Source organism: Cryptotermes secundus, unplaced genomic scaffold (genome assembly GCF_002891405.2).
Source record: "Cryptotermes secundus unplaced genomic scaffold, Csec_1.0 scaffold378, whole genome shotgun sequence".
NCBI classification, from domain to species: Eukaryota; Metazoa; Arthropoda; class Insecta; order Blattodea; family Kalotermitidae; genus Cryptotermes; species Cryptotermes secundus.
The window spans coordinates 693256-714171 of record NW_019734966.1 but is presented as its reverse complement, the minus strand read 5'-3'; the positions used below and the strand labels follow the sequence as shown (position 1 = coordinate 714171).

At 37.3% G+C, this 20916-nt stretch overlaps 2 protein-coding genes across 2 annotated transcripts in view; both read left to right on the top strand.

The window, feature by feature from the left end:
* LOC111869064 overlaps positions 1 to 3343 on the top strand; it is a 28553-nt gene extending 25210 nt beyond the window's left edge. Inside the window, exon 5 of the mRNA XM_023860262.2 lies at positions 2298 to 3343. Coding sequence (XP_023716030.1) covers positions 2298 to 3075 — 778 coding nt within the window. The 3' untranslated portion in view covers positions 3076 to 3343. The remainder of the gene's footprint in view (positions 1 to 2297) is intronic.
* Positions 3344 to 6282: 2939 nt separating this feature from the next.
* Positions 6283 to 16700, top strand: LOC111869066 (PI-PLC X domain-containing protein 1). The gene is made up of 6 exons (XM_023860266.1): positions 6283 to 7075; positions 7182 to 7355; positions 9139 to 9617; positions 11363 to 11567; positions 11945 to 12206; positions 16342 to 16700. The coding sequence occupies exons 2-6, from the start codon at positions 7271 to 7273 to the stop codon at positions 16601 to 16603; spliced, it is 1293 nt and encodes a 430-aa protein (XP_023716034.1). The 5' UTR covers positions 6283 to 7075; positions 7182 to 7270; the 3' UTR covers positions 16604 to 16700.
* The last annotated feature ends 4216 nt before the right edge of the window (positions 16701 to 20916 follow it).

Here is a 20916-nt window from a genome sequence, read left to right as displayed (position 1 = left end):
AAATTTTTGGTTTTGTTAAGAAGTCAGTGATTATACTATTAATGATGCAATCCATAATAAGACCACAAAACATAGAGAGAATCTGCATGTATTACAGGTACATTTAGCAGTAAGGCAAAGGAGTTTATTGTATGTGTATGTTAAAATTTTAAACAGTTTGCCTCTCTATTTAAGAGATTTGGTACAAGACAGGAAACTTTTCCTAGGAAAAGTAAAAGAAATATTAATCAATAATTCGTTTTATTCAGTTGATGAATTTTTGCTTTATTGTAAGGATTTATAGTCAGAAATATGTTTATTTAGGTATATTTCATTATATTACTGTGAAATTTATATCTAGATACGTGACAGCTATAGCTCTTATTTGCATGCACATGTATACTCGTATATGAGTAGGAAGGAGAATTATTATGTATTGCTAATTATCTTGTTGGTATAATTGTATGTGTAACATTGTATCTATTTAATTTAGGTATTCAGTTTAGATTTTAACTACAGTGGAATTGATGTCTCTGCAATTCTATCTGTTATTGTCTTGTGACTGTTGTTTGACAAGTCTTATATTCAGTGCCAGTTGCACACTTATGAATACTCTGAAACGCTGATGTATGTGTGTATGTAATATACAATTTTGGTGGGAAAGCGAGAAGGAAAGAGACCAGTAGGAAGGCCAAGACATAGGTGGGAGAATAATATCAAGATGGGTCTTAGAGAGATAGGATGGGGTGGTATGGACTGGATTGATCTGCCTCAGGATAGGGACCAGTGGAAGGCTCTTGTGAACACGGTAATGAACCTTCGGGTTCCATAAAATATGCAGAAATTCTTGAGTAGCTGCATAACTGGCGGCTTCTCAGAAGGGCATAGCTTCATGGATTTAGTTAGTTTAGTTAGTTAGATGTCTAATTATAATTATACTGCCATGCCATTGTATGAGACCAGTTGAGTGACCAGTCTCTCAGTTTATATATTTTGGCATATAGACCCATTGCTATGCAACAACTCTGTAAACAGCAACCGTTTCTGGGCATTGGCTTCATAAACACATTCCCCTTGCTAGGCAGCAGATTCTTAATAATGCACCAGTTGTGCTACAATGGTGGAAGTGGGGTGGTTCTATGTGGTTCGTGCCAAGATGTTATAAGCAAGGGACAGAGTTAGTTGAGAGTGAAATCCACATGGGATGCTGTGAACAGAGGATCTGAGGGCATTAAGCTGAAGAATCTCCACTGTTAGAACTCATTGCCAAGGAGCAGCTGGTGAAGACAGGCTGGAAAAGGCTTAGTGGATATTGTGGTGATTTGTAAATTGTGGAGATTAGCAGTGGTGCTATAATTGCTTGTAGTTCGAGTCATATGTATAAGTGGTTAGTAAATCAATTCACCAATCCAGACCCTATCTATTGTCACACATACTACGTGACAGTATCTTGAATGATGTGTTTTGTCCAGATGACAAAAAGAAAAACAATATTATCAGATGTTGGATTTGAGGTTCTCTTGGAGGTAAGTGAAGAGTATGGTCCCCTGGACTGCAACACCATGTAGTTCAAAGACAGCCTGACATTTCAGAGGAACATATTGCCTCCATCTTGAGGGTTGAAGATAAGTCAGATAAGAAACCAGTGGAAGCAAGTGGCAAGCTGACTGAATTTATCTAGTAATAGTTAAATGACAGAAGTGGGCAGTATGTTCTGCTGTGTTGTTGTTATGGACATCCTACCTTTCAGGCAAGTCATGGTTTGTGAAATTTGGCCTAAGTGATTACTTTTTGCCTCCACTCCAAACATCTCTTGCCACTTTGATGCTTTTTCTTCTGTATCTCATGACATTCATTTAAGTAGGTAAGATTATCACAAAAAAAATTCCCAATAGAAATCATATGTGCTGATGTTACTTCACTACAACTGTAACACCTCTGTGTTGTAATATAGTAAGAGAAGTGTGTGGTAAAGATTCAATTTAATAAATTTGTTACATCATTCAGTGACAGTATGTCTGATTCATATTTAAGATATGTCCAGTTTGAATCTTTGCCAAAGACTAACTATCCTAAGTGATATTTCTGTGATTTTATATTTCCTGCAGGTTAATTCTGGAATTGCAACTTCAAATTGGCCACAGTGATCTCCTGGGTTCTTATAATCTCAGCTTTCACAATAACTCTACTCTTTATATTCAGTCTTTGCTGTTGCCACATGATTACAATGTTCCTGCCGAGATATATATGTTCACTTCCACTGGTTTGGAGCCTCTCAGCTTGTATTGTCAATTACAGTTGCATTGCATTTTTTGCAGGGACATTCAGGCTTTTGCATCAGAACAACTGATGAACCTTAAGTTGTATTCCACCACTCATATGGCTGCAAATGAGAACAATAAAGGAAAGCAGTCACCCTTCAGTAAAGAATCCAAGTTACACTCTCGGGGAACAGAAATTCCACTGCTTCTTAAAAAGGCTGAAGGTGGAGAAATTGAGAAGCAGCCAGTGTGTTCTTCTCCCACATCTAGTGTTCCATCATCTCTCGGTGTTTATCCTTCCTGGCAGATGATTAGCCGAATATCTTCATCATCTCTTAAGGATATAAATAAATTGTCTTCAAAGGAGGTACCTGAACTGCTTCTAGCAGAAGGGAATAACATTAAAGATAATCAAGACGGTTCTGATCTAGAAGCTAATAAGAGTTTCTCATTCAGAGAACTGAAGAGCCTAGAATTTAAAAGTTTTCTTGTGACTTCATTATCAGAGGATGTTACTTCAGAATCTAGAAGCGAAGTGACCACGATTGAACCTAAAACATGCAAAGAACTCAAAGATAAATTAAGGGATTTGTTTGAGAAAATAAAAGAACGAGCAGGAAGGGGAACTGGCATCTTCTTACCAAGTCCTCCTCATCATTACTCAGAGATCAGTGAGCCAGGTGGAATGTCCCAATGGAGTGAAGTCTCAGATGTTGAATCTGTCCAGAACTCTCATTGCTTTTCCAGCAGCAGTGCTGAGCTAAATAAAGGAAAATTTGACTTCAGCACTAGTGACCTTAGCTTTGAAATTAAATTTGGAGAAGTGGACAGTTAAAACATTGGTGCCTTTTGTCTACTCCAGTTAAACTTTGTATTCTTAAGAGTGTGTATATTTTTTATGAATATTATTATTTTATTACATACATCATACAAGTATTTCATTTATATTCTTATTTACTATTGATACACAATATCAGTAGTAAATGAGAATAAAATGAAATACTTGTATATGTATATGTGAAAAATTTGGTATTATTCAATTGCAGGCTGTTTGTTCTTGTATGCATATAACCGCCACATTAAAATTTACATTAGCATTTCAATATCTCCTAATTTTGTTCATAGTTTCATGTACCAAACATAAGGAAGACAGTTATTATGTGAATTAGAAAGCATATGTCACAGCTAACACACATTTCGGAGACAAAACCAAGAAAGGTGTGAAGCTTTGGTCAGTGACCATCAGATATACTAATATGCTACATATTTGACTGACTGTATAGCTAATAAGTATACTTAGCATAATCCACATTTGGAATAGAGTTCATAAACTCTGCTTCCACTGCTCAGACCTGATCATTTTGAATGAATATATAATTTATTCTGTAGTTCTTATACCATTCAAGCAGTGGCTGGTGATGAATGTTATTGTTTTATGTGAACTGAATGTTTCATGGGATAGGCCTATGTAAACATTGACAGTACTGTACTGGCATGTAATATGCCTGGGTAAGTAGAAACAGTGGCAGTATTGTCTTGCTATATTGTAGATTTAGGTAAGTAGAAACATTGGCAGCGTCGTGTTGCCATGAGTTAAGTACAGGCATGGATGCAGCTGGCACAGGGCTAGTTGACAGTGTATGGGGAGACACTGTCACATCATTTACAAGAACTGTTGTTTACAGCAGCCATTTTAGGTGGGTCCCATGTTACCATGGCATGGCATGTCCTCAGGTTGCAGATGGAGGAGGTTGACTCCAGAAATGGAGGGTAACTGCATATATATTGATTAAGAAGTTGCAGACAGCTGACAAGGCGTGGTCTTCCAGTTTCAGGGTTGGGCATGGGGCCAACAACTCCTCACCATAAAAAATAAGCTTTTTATGAGATGTCACAAAGGACCTCAGACCTTGACAGATTCTTTGGGTAAATGACTTAAGCTAAAGAAAATAGACATGGGATATAAGAAGCATGTATACTGCCACCAACCTTGAGGGAAGTATATTGGATAACATTTTGTATGAAGTTGATAGAAGTGATATCCCACAGTAATTGCTTCATTCAGTTTTATCACCCTTGTTGTGAACTTATACTCGTACAATAATAGATTCCTTCCACTGATCAGGCAATTTTTCCACATTGCAAATAGAATTAATTAGCTTATGGATGTTAGACTGTAATATTTCACCATCTGCTTGAATAAGTTCTGCCAGAATTTGATCAGTACCTGGCGATCTATACCTTTTCAATTTTGCAGTAGCAATTTCAACCTCAAAAAGGCTAGAATCAGGTACTAATGGTCCAGCTGTATGTGTTTCTATTTGCCTAACATTACTTGCACTATGTACTATGTACATTCAATAACTGAGAAAAGTGGTTCTGCCACCTATTCAAAATATTGCAGGAATCTGCAAGCAGATCACCATTCTCATCTTTCACTAAGTTACTTATAAGTTGTTAACTCCTCTTAAAGTCATTTATTACTTTATACAGGTCTCTATATGTTCTTACTGTTCATTGCAAGCTAATCAATTTTGTATCAGATATTCCCTCTTTTTAATCCTGACGTGCCTGCTGGTTCCACGTCTTATATTGTTCAGATATCCCCATTTATTTTGTTTGGATCCTGTAACCACTGCAGTTTAGCTTGTTTCCTTTGGTCTAATAATTTTGAGCTTCTTCATCGAACCATGGCTTATGCTTCTTCAGTTCGTAATAACCTAAACTCTCCTTGGCCGAAATTTCATATTTTCTAATAGTTTCTAATATTTTCCCCAAGCCACACACTATGTCATCAATAATATACGAGGGTGGACCCAAAAATAACCGGAATTTATTTTTGTTATTTTTTATTTTTGCATTTTTATTGAACTGTATATTAGTCCCCTTCAAAGTATTGTCCATGTGCATTAATGCACTTGTCCCAACGCTTTTGCCACTGCTCAAAACAGTGCTGGAATTCTTGAGGCTGGATACTGTTCAAAGCCTTTAGCGTGTTTTCTTTGACTTCATCCACATCACGGAATCGCTTTCCTTTCAGACTTCTCTTCATCCGTGGAAACAAAAAAAAGTCCGACGGAGCCAGGTCGGGTGAGTAAGGTGGATGAGGCACAATCACCATGTTGTTGCTTGTCAAAAACTGTCGGACCGTCAAAGCTGTGTGGGCTGGAGCATTGTCGTGGTGAAGCAACCAGTTCCCATTTCTCCACATTTCGGACCGTTTTCGTCGCACACTCTCTCGTAATCTTCGTAACACATCCAGGTAAAAATGTTGGTTCACTGTTTGTCCTGGCGGAACGAACTCTTTGTGGACAATGCCATTCACATCAAAAAAACAAATCAACATTGTTTTCACATTGGATCACACTTGACGCGCTTTCTTCGGTCGTGGTGAAGTTGGAGTTTTCCACTGGCTTGATGATTGCTTTGATTCTGGATCGTACCCGTAGCACCAAGACTCATCGCCAGTCACAATTCTTTTAAGAAATTCTGGATCGTTCTGCACTTCACTCTTCAAGTCGCGGCAAACATTCACACGGTTTTCTCTTTGGTCATCTCCGAGCAAGTGACGAACAAATTTTGCAGACACCCGTCTCATGTGCAAACCTTCGGTTAAAATTCGCTGGACCGTGCTCCAGGAGATGTTCGTTTCCTCAGAAAGTTGGTCAATGGTCTTTCGATGATCTTCATCAATTGCACGTTTGATTTTGGCAATGTTTTTGTCATTTCTTCCTGTCGAAGGACGCTCGGGGCGTGGCATGTCCTCTGTTGACATGTTGCCAGATTTGAAATGGGAAAACCACTCGTAGACCTGTGATTTCCTCAAAGCATCATCATTAAAGGCTTGCCGAAGCATCCCAACAGTCTCGGCTGCAGTTTTCCCTAACAGCAAAATTTCACGCACACTCTTTTTTCCTTCTGGTCAGCCATCTCACTAATCGCCAAAGGGTTGAAACAGGAACGCACACCACAGACAAACCACTTAACTCAGACTGGCGCCAGCTCACTAACAGTCGCGGGAGACCCCCAGCTAACACCACCTAGCAGCACAACTCGTAACTACAAAGCATGCGCACACAACAGGTCGGTTCCGGTTATTTTTGGGTCCCCCTTCGTAAGTAAGCTTTACTGAAAAGATACTGAAAGTTATTGTGATGCAGTACATACGTGTATATAATATTCACTGAGATTTAAAAACACATGATTAATAAGGATTAATCCTTATAGGACATAATAAAAAATGGTTTATTAAGATCATTGCTTAACTCAGAGAGGCATCCTGCATATGACTTATGTTAACATTTTACATTTAGTGAAATGGAGAAGATTCTTGCTACAAGATTTATATCAAGAGTGCATAATTATGCACTCTTGATATGATCATCATATAATATCATATAATCATCAGTGCCATTGAGATATATAGGAGCTGATTGGGAAGTATGTGTATTTCAAAGTCGAGTACACTTTACTACCCTTGTTCTGTTTCATACCAGAAATACTAATGAAGATTCTTTTCACATAAATCCACATCTGAATGTTTTTTTTAAGCTGAACATACATATAATTCATTATATATTTGCTATGACCTTGCATATATATGAAAAGCCTTTTTGATGAATGTTTCATGTCTAAATATTTTTTCAGCTGGGTATATTTGTCTTGAATTCAGGAGAGCATCTGTTGCCTAGTCTGACATGGCATAATTGTTGCCTAACCATTACTGTCAGCATACGCATGACAAACAGCCATAATCACATAAAAGTACAGACTCACAAGAAGACATGCCAGTATCATCTGTGATCATTGTAAATTGTTGTCTCATATGCTCTTAAGTAGGTAAAATGTGTTGCACCAGTCTTAACACTGTGTTTAAGAATTATGTTCTGTCATTAATTAATGTTTATAAATAATTTAAACTGGCCAAATCTGTTTACCCAGGTTGGATTTAAGGTGACAGCATCCTTCCTGTTCATCTTTATTATTGTCTTAGCATCAAATACTTGGACTGTTGAAGTCTCAGCTGTATCATGCGGAAATACAGTCTTGTGTTTGTCCTACAGCTATTGTTGCACTTTGTTACCAGTGGGTTAGTAAGGAGGTGCTCAATAAATGGTTAGTGCTTGCATCTGAACAGGTACAGCATGTGTGATGTGCTATGAAGGTATTTATTTTGATATACGAAAAGAGATATATTATAAAGTAGGTCACATATGCAAAGCATTTCACATTACAGGAAGACTCAGGACCACACAGGTAATAGAATGAATACCAAATTTCCAATTCACCCAGAAAGCTGTAAACAAGGACGATTCTACTTTTGTGCCTGCTGTCTTCATGTTCTTTTTGGTGTTCTCATTGAATTATTTCTCAGGAAGGTCTGTTTAAAATATTTTAACTGATGGGGAAATTATTCTGAGGTTTATTGTTACATATGTGTCCTAGGAAACTAAATAAAGCTTCCTATCATTATAATGATAGGAAGCTTTATTTAGTTTCCTAGGATAAAGTTCTGATAATTATCAGAACTTTAGCATCACTGAGGCTCAGTAGGAACCAGTTAAGCTCTATGACAGATAACTCACAGATCACTGTCACTTAGAAGACACCTGTAGAAATTTGGATTTGCTGATGACTTGACCTGTAGCAAGGCTCTTATAAAGCAGTCATTCATGTACTTTGTTATTGTGAGTCTTTTGTAGGACTCTGGTGCCAACTCTTCTGAACTCATGTCCTTAACTCTGATGATTATTAGAATGTATCAGTCAGCAAATGAAACCCCACTGAATGTACAGGATTGCTAATAGGATAAATGATGGGATGTACCACTAGGCCATTATTGTTCACAGTAGAAGGGCTGTAGGTTCTGTTCTCATTGTAAAATACAATACTAAATAAACTCAACTCAGGAGAGAAAATAAATTACAGTCGACTCTCGATTAGGCGGGGGCGGATTAACCGGTTTGCGGCTTAACCGGGGCTATTGAGGCTTTTTTGAGGCTTATATGTTGTTTAATATTCATTCACTTTTGTTTCACATGGCGAGTTGTAACACTATTTTCGCACTAGTGTGAACCGAGCTCTGCATTCTTTGGTCCCGTTATGCTAACACAGTGTTCTAGGGTAGGGGTGAAAGAAATCAAGGATTTGTGGAAAGTTTCAAGGACAGATACATCGCCCCAGTTAGTATCTTTGTATCGATCTTCAAGTGCGTTAGCAAAATGTCAGGGTGTAAAAGGAAGCGTGGTGTGTTAAGTATTCAACAGAAAAAGGAAAATGCTGCGAAAAAGTAAATGACAATATTAAATTTTTTTAAGTGTTAATATTCGTGTTGGATGTTGTTGAAGACTATGATTGAAATAACTAATTCATACTTCAGTGTAATGTAAAAAAAGTATTAAATAGGCCATGAGATGACATAAAAATGAGGTTGAATAAATTTAAATACAGGCAGGCCTATAGTATTATGAAGGTACAGTATTACAGTACTACTTTTAATAAAATTTGTCTTAACCAGGTTTTCGATTAATCGTGATTTCCATCCCCACCATTATCCCGGATAATCAAGAGTTGACTGTATAATGTGCATGAGTAATGCAGTTCTTTAGACATTCTGAATGCATAACAAAATATATCACAATTCTTGAAAACATATAATTCTCCCAAAAGAATCTAAAGGAAATTGTAAATTAAGTTTCAGGCAATTGGTAATGAGTCTGCAGAAATTAAATGTTTTACTTTTTTCAAGGCTTTTAATTAAAGGTTTTTAGTTTTATGGCTGTACCACGACTGTTCTATTGAGAAATTTGGACCTTCAGAAAGAAGCAAAAGGCATAAGGTTATTTCATTTAGAGGTACAAGTGTATGTGTTTTAATTCTTTTGCACATTGTGTTGCAGAATTTGCTGATACAGATAAAGAGTTACAGGTGTCCATAATTGTTTCCCCTGTCCCAAAAGACAATGTCGCTCGACGTCTCATTCTGTCATGGGAAAATGCATCTCCATTGAGTGGAGATTGGATTGGTCTCTTTAACGAAGAACCTACAGATCTATCAATACCACTTTTTGTGGTACAACCACATAACCCATCTGGTTGGGCAGAAACAACGTCTCACGAAACAGCAAGTTATTCCCAGGATTTGGGGTATTCCAAGAAGTGTCTTGGCTTCTGGGCAGCATATAAGAGTGCAGGCAACAGTACACTAGCAAGTTCATGTCTTCATACTGAACCCACCTGGATGTCTGACTTGAAGACAGAACTGTCTCCATTACTGCTGAGACAGATCTTCTTACCAGGAACGCATGATGCAGGAGCATATGACAGATACAATTCTTCTTCTGCAAACAATCTAATTGTCAAGTACACTATAACACAGGTGAGCCATATGTTAAGTAACTGATATCAGACTTTAGATGTTGCAATGTATGGCTCTCCCTTAGACAAAATAATTGTTTAAGAAGGAAACGTTTAGAAGAAGCAGTTGCATCAGTTTTGTAGTTGTGCTGAATGGACTGACAAAAGCATGAGAAATTTATTCTTTCAGTCTTTTGGTTAGCAATTCTTCAGTCAGTGTGTTATTTCCACTTTCAATGAAAATTGTATTACAGATAGAAGCATCTCCATTGTATTAATGGTGTTTCTTCCATATAATAAGTTCACACACCACCAGAATAATATTGTGTTGTCTCATAGAACAAACTTCATACAAAGTATCAGATGGTTTTCAGAGGTACCGTGTTTATTCACATAATGTCCTTTTTGTCACCTGCTATTTGCACTCTAAATATGGGGGAGTGGGACCACATTATGCAGGTTTAAGAGGATTTGGTACCATACCAAGAACAGCCACAGTCTAGAACATTTATTTTCCTGTTGTATATACTCTGTTTTTTCCCTTAAATTTTTGGACTTCTGCAGCTATTTCATTTATTCTTGATGTCCCATTCCTGTGGTAATGTCTGGCACTTTCTCTTAGAAAACATAACACACAAATCAGCACTGAATATATGATATGAGAAGGAGAAAGAAAACTTTAGTATGTATTCATAAGGAAATCAAGAAACAGTATAGTTTGGGAGGCTTCAGTGTTGGTATTACTGATGGATGTGATTTGTGAAGTACATCGTTAAGATGGTTTCAGATGGCATGATGTACATATCAAGTTTCATGAAGATAGGTTTGGGCATTCAGGTAATATTGGGGTTATTACCTTGACAATCTGAGAAGCTGCAGTGTTTGTATTACTAATGGGTACCTTTTATGATTGATGCCATTAAGATCTCAGATGGCATGACATATATATCAGGTTTCATGATCAGTTCAGGAATTCAAGTAATATTAAGGGTATTACCTCAACAGCTTGAGAGGCTGTAGTAATTTTATTGCTGATGATAGGGATTTATGTAAGCCATTGAAATGGGCTCAGGTGGTGTGATATACATACCAAGTTCCATGACAATCAGTTAAGGCATTTAAGTAACATGGTTATTACTGCAACAATTTGAGAAGCTCTAATGTTGGTGTTTCTTATCAAAATGATCTTTGAAGTACATCACTGAGATGGCTTCATCTGGCATTATATACCTACAAAGTTTCATGAAAATTGGTACAGGCATTCAAGCAATATTAAGGTTTTGCCACAGCAATTTGAAATGTTGTATGTAATGTTGGTATTGCTGATTGGGGGGAAATGGAAAGGGCTTAGGTGGTATTATATATGTACCAAGTTCCAAGAAGATCAATTCAGAAATTTAAGTAACATTATATTTGCTTTCACATTAGCTTTAAAGGCTGTAATGTTGAATGTTGATGTTACCAAACAAAGAGGGTTTTTAATTGCGCTGTTGAAATGGCCTTATGTGGCATGATATACATACCTAGTTTCATGAAGGACCGATTTTAGAGTGGATTTTGATCTACATTCAGAGGACTAGAGAAATTTTCTCGTGAAAGACAGGTTTTTATTTAATGAAATTTCTGTCTTCAACAGGTTCTTCTGATGTATGAAGACCACTATTGTAAAAATACTGTACTACAGTTTATAAAAGAATATGATTACGTGATTTTATTGAAACTGTAGGAAATTATTGTCGGTGACACTTCTTTCATGTGTGCTTGTAGGAGGAGGATATACTGAGCCAGCTGGTCAATGGTGTGCGGTATCTAGATATTCGCGCAGCCTACTATAATGACAGAAATGATGTTTGGTGGGTGAATCATGGGGCAGTGCCCATCCATCCACTGCAAACTGTTTTTGATGATGTGCAAACATTTTTACAGAACACAAATGAGATTGTGATTCTTGATTTCCATGAATTCCCTGTAGGTGAGAGATATTACTTTGTGTGTTACAATTCCATACTATTCAGTGAAGGCATAATAAAACCATGCTGTAATAAATGTACAAATTTAATTTCTTCTGGAAGTAACTGATAACTGACTTCTCATTATAAGTGGCAAAATTTCTCACTTCTGAGAAATCCTTACACCTCCAAAGGCAATGTTCATCCTTACAGTTTGTACATTGGCTTATGTGTATAGTTTTTGAAGACCTGGAACACTTGACACAATAAACGTTCTATGTGTGTGTGTGCTGTCCCATTTGTACAATGAAAATACCGCAGAAAAGTTGTATGATATGTTATTTATTTTGTATTTTAATTAAATGTATTTTTATCAGTTTACACAGTATTTTGTTAACAGGATTCAATTCAGGCCTTGCTATTCATGAGAAGTTGCTTGAGTACTTGGAGCGAGAATTTGGGGATATTGCAGCTCTGTCATCATTGACATGGAATGCACAGCTGGGGGAGATCTGGTCAACAAATAGACGGCTTCTTCTGACATACAATAACAATCAGATGGTAGAAAGAAGTGACATTTTGTGGCCAGCAGTGGCTCATCAGTGGGGAGATGTACACACGCTAGATGATTTGTATACATATCTATCTGGCGTTGTGAACAAGTGAGTTGCATGATTTTGTTCATTTGGTTAATCATGTATAAGTTATTTATTATTTCAAAAAATTGTTTACAAGCCTTCTGGCCATGTACTGCAGTTCTGAAATGACCATATGTATGCAACTGTTTATTCTCATTTGGTATTGTCAAAAGGATGCAGAGTTCCAGTATTAAAGTTTATAGTTACAAGTTTCAATCGGACACACCCAGACGTATTTCCAGGACATTAATACTTTTTAATAGACATTACAATTTTATGGGAATATTCAGAAAAAAATACCCTGCAAACTGTATTTCATATACTATGGTAAATATATGTAAAATTGGTATAGATGTAGAAGTAGCTAGCCAACCTCATGGAGCAGAGTTCAAGAGAAAGTGATAGTGATTCAGCTGCTCAAAAATGTCTTACAGAACACAGAATTTCATTACAGTGGCATAAAAGCCCACCACTGGACCTTATTCTGAGCCATATGAATTCTATCCACATCTCACTTCATGAAGATACAACATTTCTACCAAACTGTGCCTTGTCTCTCAAGTGCACATATGCTGAATGTGCCACCTGATCATCTTCCTTGATTAGGCCTCCCCAATAGCATGTGGTCAAAGATACAGACTATGAAGCTTCCTGTGACACTGTTTTTTTTCCAGCTTTCTGTTATGTCCCGTCTCTCTTAAAGCGACATGAAGTTATAAACCGAATGATACTAAGCATTCCACAAGTTTAATTTGATCTTACTTTCTTTGGAATTTGTAATTTTCATTTATTACTCTCATTTCCAAATTGTTCAACTTTGCCAGTACACATTTGAATTATTTTATTAGCTGGGTGTCTATTACAATTTTGGCTTGCATTCTGATAATGAGACACCAACATAGACTTATTTTTCTCTGTATTTACTTCTAGACCAGCCTCTTTATTAGTGGATTCTAAAGGATTCTGTTGATGGTGTGTTTAACAATTAGAATTATTGGTCCAGTGATTGAGGTTATCTCTTTCTAAGGGACACAACAGAGTAGATATCTCCCTCCTCACCTCAGGACGGATACAGATTCAGTTTTTGAAACGCTCTGTTTTCTAGTTTTTAGAATATCAGACGATGGACAATGTCTGAAAACCCAGTAATTCCGAGATTCCTCATTAGTGTCTAACAGAGCTTCTCTGTTATCTTTTTTTATTTATATTTTTATGAAATAAATTAAAATCATCAGCATAGAACCGAATGTGATGTGACCCATTCACCTTCAATCATAACCAATTTCTTTGCAGTTCCCTAGTAGCATATTCTAAAGCAAAGCTAAAAAGCGATTGCAATAAAGCATCTTATTGCAGACCATTGTGAATAGGAAACTTTGTAAACCTTTGGGATTTAAATATAAACGTATGTCATAACAAAGTATGGATCCAGTCTTCTTTTACTAATTTGTTTTGTGGCACTCTCGTTCCGTGCTTCGTATAGTTGCCATTTTTGCATTGACTGTTTGTGTCTTATTGATCAGCATAAGTGAATATGAAAATTGGTGTAGTGTACATTTCCTTCTATTTCTGTAAACTTGACTGATCTTTGCTTCTCATAAAAGGAACATATTTCATTGGTTGGCCATATGATGTATTTGAATTTGCTAGAAGATGGTTTCGTATACTATACTGTCTTAGAAGCAATGAACTTAGGTCTTCAGGTGGCACAGCCACTAGGAGAAGACTGATAGGAATTTGGAATTTTGTCTTTTTTAACATGACAAGAACGACGCTTATCCTTCACTTAAAGTTACTTTTCTTTTCTTTAATTGTTTAATTCATCTCCTAGATAGCTGAAATATTTAAATTGTTATAAACCAAAGTTTTGAAAGTGTCAGTTCTTGTACTGGTTTTCTGTTCCACAGTGAACTTCATGCTACAATGGGGTTTTTTTTTCTGAATAATTTATGGACTATTCAGTTGCCCAAAAAGCACTTCCTCTTTATATAAGAACCCAAGGGTTGTTCGTAACCAACGGCTGCTTATTACTTCTTACTAGCCTCATGTCCAGTCCATTTTTATTTGTTTAATTTATTCTCCCTAATGATGCTAGAAGCTTCCTATTATACAGTTTTATCCATTTTTATGTTACTGAAAGGACACTGTATTTAACAAGTTCAAAACTACTGCATAGCAGATTGTAGCAGGTCTGTCATTGTTACGTGTTTGTGAAATATGAACAGTTATTCAAAGAAGTAACAAGGAGTTCTAAGCAGAAGTCACACAGTCTACTTTCCTGTTGCACATATGTCTAGTCCTACAGCTCTGTTATTATTATTATTCTTATTTATTTTATTTTTGTGAAGGAGTTTCATGTAAATACAGATTTTGTATTAAATTTGTCAGATATAATGTGAAAATTTCACACTGTCACCATGTTTGCTGACTTGTGAACAATATTTTATGCATAATGTAAGTACATATATGATTGATCTCTATACCAAATTTCAAATTCCTAGCTTTTTTGGTGTATTATCTCCATAAAACTGGAGTTTTTTAAAAATCTATTACCATACATCAAGTCAGGAACCTGATTTACATGACACTAATATCACCCCTCCCCTCCAACTCAAGGTTTGCAGATCTGCCATGTTACTATTTCTGGTTGTTGGAAGTTAAAAGAAAAGTGTCACAGTGCCTCCAGTGGCATAATGTTCACACCAAGTTTCATGGCAATGGTCAGTTTATTTAAGAGTTGAAGTCGGAGACAGAGAGACACACACACACACACACACACAGCTTGGTGGTTTTATATGCCGCCTTGTTTCCTTGTTGAAGAAAAGTGGGCTAAAGAAACAGGAACAGTGGAAATGATATTCATAAGTGGAGTCCCTGAATGTACAGTAACTAGCAAAATAACAAACACTACAGAAATTAACCCATAAGATGTGTTTTTATGCACTCTTAAAATATGCTACCACAGTCAGTAAGTTCGTGGACTGGACGCAAAGCGTCGTTGCAGTGCACTACAGCAGATGGCTTGGGGCAGGATATGGTGACCTGTCAGTTCACCTCTTGTCACAGCAAGAGGCAGTTATGTGCAAACAATGTGAGCAGAACGTACAGCCTGTATTGTGAACGGCAGTTAAATTGAAGTGGCGGAAATAAAATATGTGGCAGTTTGAACAACGGGCAAACATCAAATTCTTCCAAAAACTAGGCAAATCCTCTTGCGAAACGTTTGGAGTAGGAATAATTGCTGTTGCTACATGACAACACCCCTGCACATCACTCTGTTATTGTCCAAGAGGAACTGGCAAGGCAACAGGTCATCGTTTTGCCACACCCTTTGTACTCACCTGATCTCACACCATGCGATTTCTTGAAAGCAAAGCTATGTGGTCATAGATTTCAGTTGTCTGAGGAGGTCATCAATGCCACAAGAGACGCCGTAAGGGAATTTCCCGCCAATATGTTTCAGCAATGTTTTCAGCAGCTATATGAACATTGGCAGACTTGCATAGCGAACAACGGCAACTATTTTGAGGGTCAATTTGGATCTGTGTAAGTGTACGTGAATACCTTGTAATATGATGCGATAAAACCACAGTCCAAAAACTTAATGACTCTACCATGTATATGAAATGGGAAGAACTCATTTTCAGAGTGGCACCACAGATTTATGCCCAGTGTCTAAATGCAACAATGTAATTGTGTGTCCTATATTAGCCCTTTAGCACTGCATGGAGCAGATTCCTTCATTGGAAGCTAATCTTCTCTACATCCTTTTTGTTCCAAATTTTGTATACATCTGTCATCTCCATCATCTGTGCTATAGGTTCCACTCATCATCCTTGTTTTCATCACAATTATAACATCTGATGAACAGGACAGATTATGAAGTGCCCCAATATGTAATTTGCTCCATCCATTTGTTACTTCCTCTCCCTCAGACTAATTGTGAACTAAACGGCAGAAGAGATTTGCAGAATTTAATCTGATCTATAATTTCTTTCAGAATGTGTTTATTATTTCTTACTCTCATTCCCAGATATTTGAATGTCTTTGCATGTTTGAAGGATTTATTAGCTGTCCTCATATTATAGTTCTATCTAGAGAAGAGTCATAATAGCACAGGTTGTTCAAAGTAAGCTTTTCTGCATTTTCATGTATGCAGGCATCCAAATGACAGGGGATGGTCAGCAATGGCGGAGTTGACACCAACAATACTGCAGATAATTACAGATGAGTTAGGTGGACTGCGTCGTATGGCTGGTATGGTGAATGAAAATGTGACAGCTTGGTACCGTGGGACATGGGGTCAGACGGTTAACATTGTGTCTGCTGACTTCTTCCGAGGTACTGGACTGGTGGAAGCAGCCATTGATTGGAATCACATCCGTGCACAGCAACTAACATGTAATATTCCACAACAGTGAATATTAAATATGAGCTCATTGCAAAGCATTATTAAATTGTATGTCCAGCTGTTCATTCTTCAGTATTCCATAATAAATATATTTAAAAACATGAATATTGTGCCTTTTGCTCAGGGAAGATGTGAAACAACTTCAGAGATTCAGAATCCTATGAGAAATAAGGCTCTAGTTTCACAAATAAATTGAACTCACCAGGATTAATTGTGTAAGAATAATAATTCAAGTGAAGGTTAGAATTAAAGATTATTGTAGGCCTTGTCTAATAAAAATTGTAAGTATACATGAAAAGATGTTCAGGAAAGTTTAGAATCTTTAACCATAAAATGTGCATTAAAACTCCAGTCATCATTGGCCCATTGTTGACTACAGTTGTCAACAAACAGTGCTTTGTGTCACAGCTTTTCATTTGGTTACAAACTTGACCGAATTTTTGAGAATTCAAACCTACTTGCTTCAACAAGCTGATGTTAATATTGCACCGTAACTGCAATTTGAGAGGAACATGGAATTCAGGGAGGAATTACCATCAGATGTGGCTGAGCTGAATGAGTGAAATCAGTAAGATATCTGTGTTCAACAATTGCCATCCTGTGATTAGCTATGGCCAACTCATCCAAATTTGCACGTATCAGTAACATGGCGACAGAGAAGGACTTGTACATGGACACAGATTCAGGAGAGGAAATATCCATCATTGTAGAGTGATGTGTTGTTGCAGCATCAGTAGCCTTCCTCTAGCCTGAAGACAGCAAGGATGATAACAGATGCAGAAAACATCCAGTAACAAGGACAGATGATTTTTATGGTCAACAGGTCCATCAGAGAGTGATCTAATAATTAATGATATGAAGGCATATTGCCCTCAGCAAACTAGATACAACAAAACTACCCTGGTAACAGTGGTCACAAAAGAAGTTAACCTGCCAAACAGTAAAATATATCAAGCAAGCAGAATCATAAACAGAAAAAGTAGTACAATAAAATCAACAAAACATAAAATTTTAAAAGTATTCTACCAGAATATACCAGGCCTAAAAAAATGGAATGAACTAATAAGCTCCCTGTACTCAGCTATCCCACACATATTATGCATAACCGAACACCATATGAAAAGACTAGCATTAGAACACACACAGAAAATTACAGATTATGAGCCAAATACTGGAAGCAGTCAATGGAAAGGAGTGGGTATATATTAACAGGACGCAATTTAGATTCAAATTGTGTTATGTTGGTATGATTGATTGGGAATAAGTAGTGCTGCGCTCTGTGAGTCAGCATGCTGTAGTGAAATAAACAGTCACGTAGCAGCCACATAGCATCCTAGCTTGTTTACCTGATACCTCTTCATTCAAAGACAAAGAAACAAAGTTTTACAACATAATAAATTAAGAATATATTTGTTCAAAAAAAAACTAACATTCACTGTTGCTATGAGGGTCATACTGAAAGTCATAAGCAAATTTTTTTTTGTAAAGTAACATGCTTTATTATTGACAAACCAAATACACCACCTCAATCTACAGACCTTTCTTTATTTTGCCACATAATCACCACTTCTTTGTACACATTTCACCCAGCGTTCTGGGAGTTTGAAAATTCCCCTTCTGTAAAATTCCGTTCCAGCCATCCGAAGACACTGATGCACTGCTCTCTGAATTGCCTCCCTTGTCTCAAAACGTCCACGCAGCTGATCCTTCACAAATCCGGAAAGATGGTAGTCGGAGGGTGCCAGATAAGGGCTATAGGAGTTGCAGTTGCAGTTGCTTCCAATGTGAGGTGAGCGGCATGAGGGCAAGCATTGTCATGCAGGATGATGATGTTTCGGCCTGGACATTTATCGCGCAATGCCCGACGGAGCTTGTGAAGCATCTGGACATAACGAGCAGCATTGATGTTTTGGCCAGGTTCCAGGAATTTGGCCAGAATAAACCCCTCTGCACCCCAGAAGACTGTGCCCATCACCTTCGCAGCTGATAGCACTGTCTTTGCCTTTTTTTGATGGCGAATGCAAAGTGTGCCATTTCATTTCAGGCTTTAAATGGTGAAACCAGCTTTCGTAACCTGTCACAATACAGAGCAAAAAATCATCGCCTTCGTGTCGATATCTCTGCAGCAATTCTGAGGTGATGGCTTTTCGCTGACCTTTGTGGTCTTCAGTCAATAACCACGGGATGCAACAAGCACAAACTTTCCTATAGCCCAAGCTTTCAATCATCTCCTGTACTGCACTGTGCCCTATTCCAAGTTTTTGGGCTATTGTGTCCACAGTCACATGCCTGTCATCTTGAATGATCTCATCCACTCTTTCCTTGTTGCGTTCAGTTGCGGCTGTTTGAGGACGACTGCTCCGAGGCTCATCTTCAATGCTGGTGTTCCCATCTTTAAAATGTTTCACCCATCTTCGAACACTGCTCGCACCCATGTACACACTTCCATAAGCATGCTGAAGTCTCTGGTGAATTTCTGCAGCAAGGATTTCCTCTTTCACAAGATATTCGATGACAGCACGCTGGCGAAGTGACATGTGGTTGTCGGCCATTTTGTCGGGAGTGATGCTGGTCACGTGATACAAGCTATTGACATCACAAAACACTTAAGGTTAACACAACAGCTGGTTCCACCTACCACCATACTCTCTTTCCTCTGCTGTTCCCAGGTTGCATGCAAAATAAAGTTGCTCATGATTTTCGGTACGACCTACGTAATATAGAGGAGTACTGTCTAGACAAGGACATAGAAACCTGTGCTCTGAGATTAAAATCCACATTTTCAGATACATATATTTTGGCCCTATATAGAGTCCCATCTGAGAACTTCTTTGAATTTTTAAATAGACTAGAGTCCATCCTTAATATACTGCATACCCCCAAAAAATGAAGATGCGATTTGTGGTGACATAAATGTAAACTCTCTTGTTGACAATAACAGGAAAATGTGTTTAAACTCTCTGCTGCTATCATACAATCTTTCCGGTATTGTAAACTTTCCAAGAAGCATTCAAAATAATTCCATATCAGCAATTGATAATATTTTCATTGATAGTTCAAAATTAGAAATAGTTCCTGCAAATACAGGAACCATATCACAGCATGACCCTTCACTTTCTCAACCAACATCGCCATTTTGCTTCAGCCCCTCCTGGTGGCTACCACTTGACGCTGGAAAATTTGACTGTTCAGCAAGCTCAGGACATGGGCTATCTCCTATATAGAACAATATTTTGAAATTATGATTTTCTCATGGTGATAATTAAAACATAACTTCCCATCATATATTCTTACATCTGTCCAGGTTTGGAACCTCAGAATCAACAACAGCAATTGATAAGGAAAATAGACAGTCACTCAATGGCTGACATTCTTATGAAATTAAGCAGTGAAACATGTGATACTCTATTCAGTAATGTTTACATTGACACTGAATTTAATTCCTTTCTCAATACCTATTGATCTTTTGCTCAAGCTTACCTGTAATAAATAGCCCAAAACACAGCCACAATTAACACCTGGATGACAACAGGAATAAAAACCTCATGTAAGCATAAAAGGGAACTTCATCTGACCAGCAGGGACAGTCATAATCCAAAGCGAAACGCCACTACATGCTGTATCACAAAGTTTTGTCAAATGTAATTTTGGAAGCTAAACGAAATAATTGTAATAACCAAATCCTAAGATCCAATAACAAAATTAGAACCACCTGGGTAAGTGTAAAAGTAGAACCAGGCAAAAGAATTAATAAAAATGAGAATATCAGTATACAAGAAATAAATGTAGATGCTGATTCCACTGTTAATCCACAAATTATTGCTAATGTCTTTAATGAATACTTCTTTTGGTTGCTGAAAAAACTCTTCCACAAGAGAGTACTACTACTACTACTACTACTACTACTACTACTAATGATGATAATGATGATGGTATTAATCATATCAACAATAAACATAATAGCACCATTAATAGTGATCCATCACACTACCTGGCTTGTGCCTTTAACAGCTCCTTACCCAACAAAGAACTCAAATTTTCAACAACAAAGGAAATTGAAAGCCTCATTAAATCCCTTAAACCTAAAAATACATCTGAATATGATAAAATATCCATTAAATTAACAATCAAGTTTCTTCCGTCAAATGTGACACTTTTTTAAGTTTTCCACCTCGTCAGCACCTGCCTTACATGTTTCGGCTCACCACGGAGCCATCATCAGAGGCATTTATAGTAGAAAAAGAAATCACCAACACACAAAACTTCACTTTGTCCAAGATAGCCACGTTCCAGTTAATTAAAATAATTACAAATAGTTAAAAT

Coding starts and splice junctions, on each gene's coding strand:
- LOC111869066 (XM_023860266.1), top strand. CDS start 7,271: ATGCGGAAATACAGTCTTGTGTTTGTCCTACAGCTATTGTTGCACTTT. Junction 9,618..11,362: donor TCAAGTACACTATAACACAG/GTGAGCCATATG, acceptor GTGTGCTTGTAG/GAGGAGGATATACTGAGCCA. Junction 11,568..11,944: donor TTTCCATGAATTCCCTGTAG/GTGAGAGATATT, acceptor TTTTGTTAACAG/GATTCAATTCAGGCCTTGCT.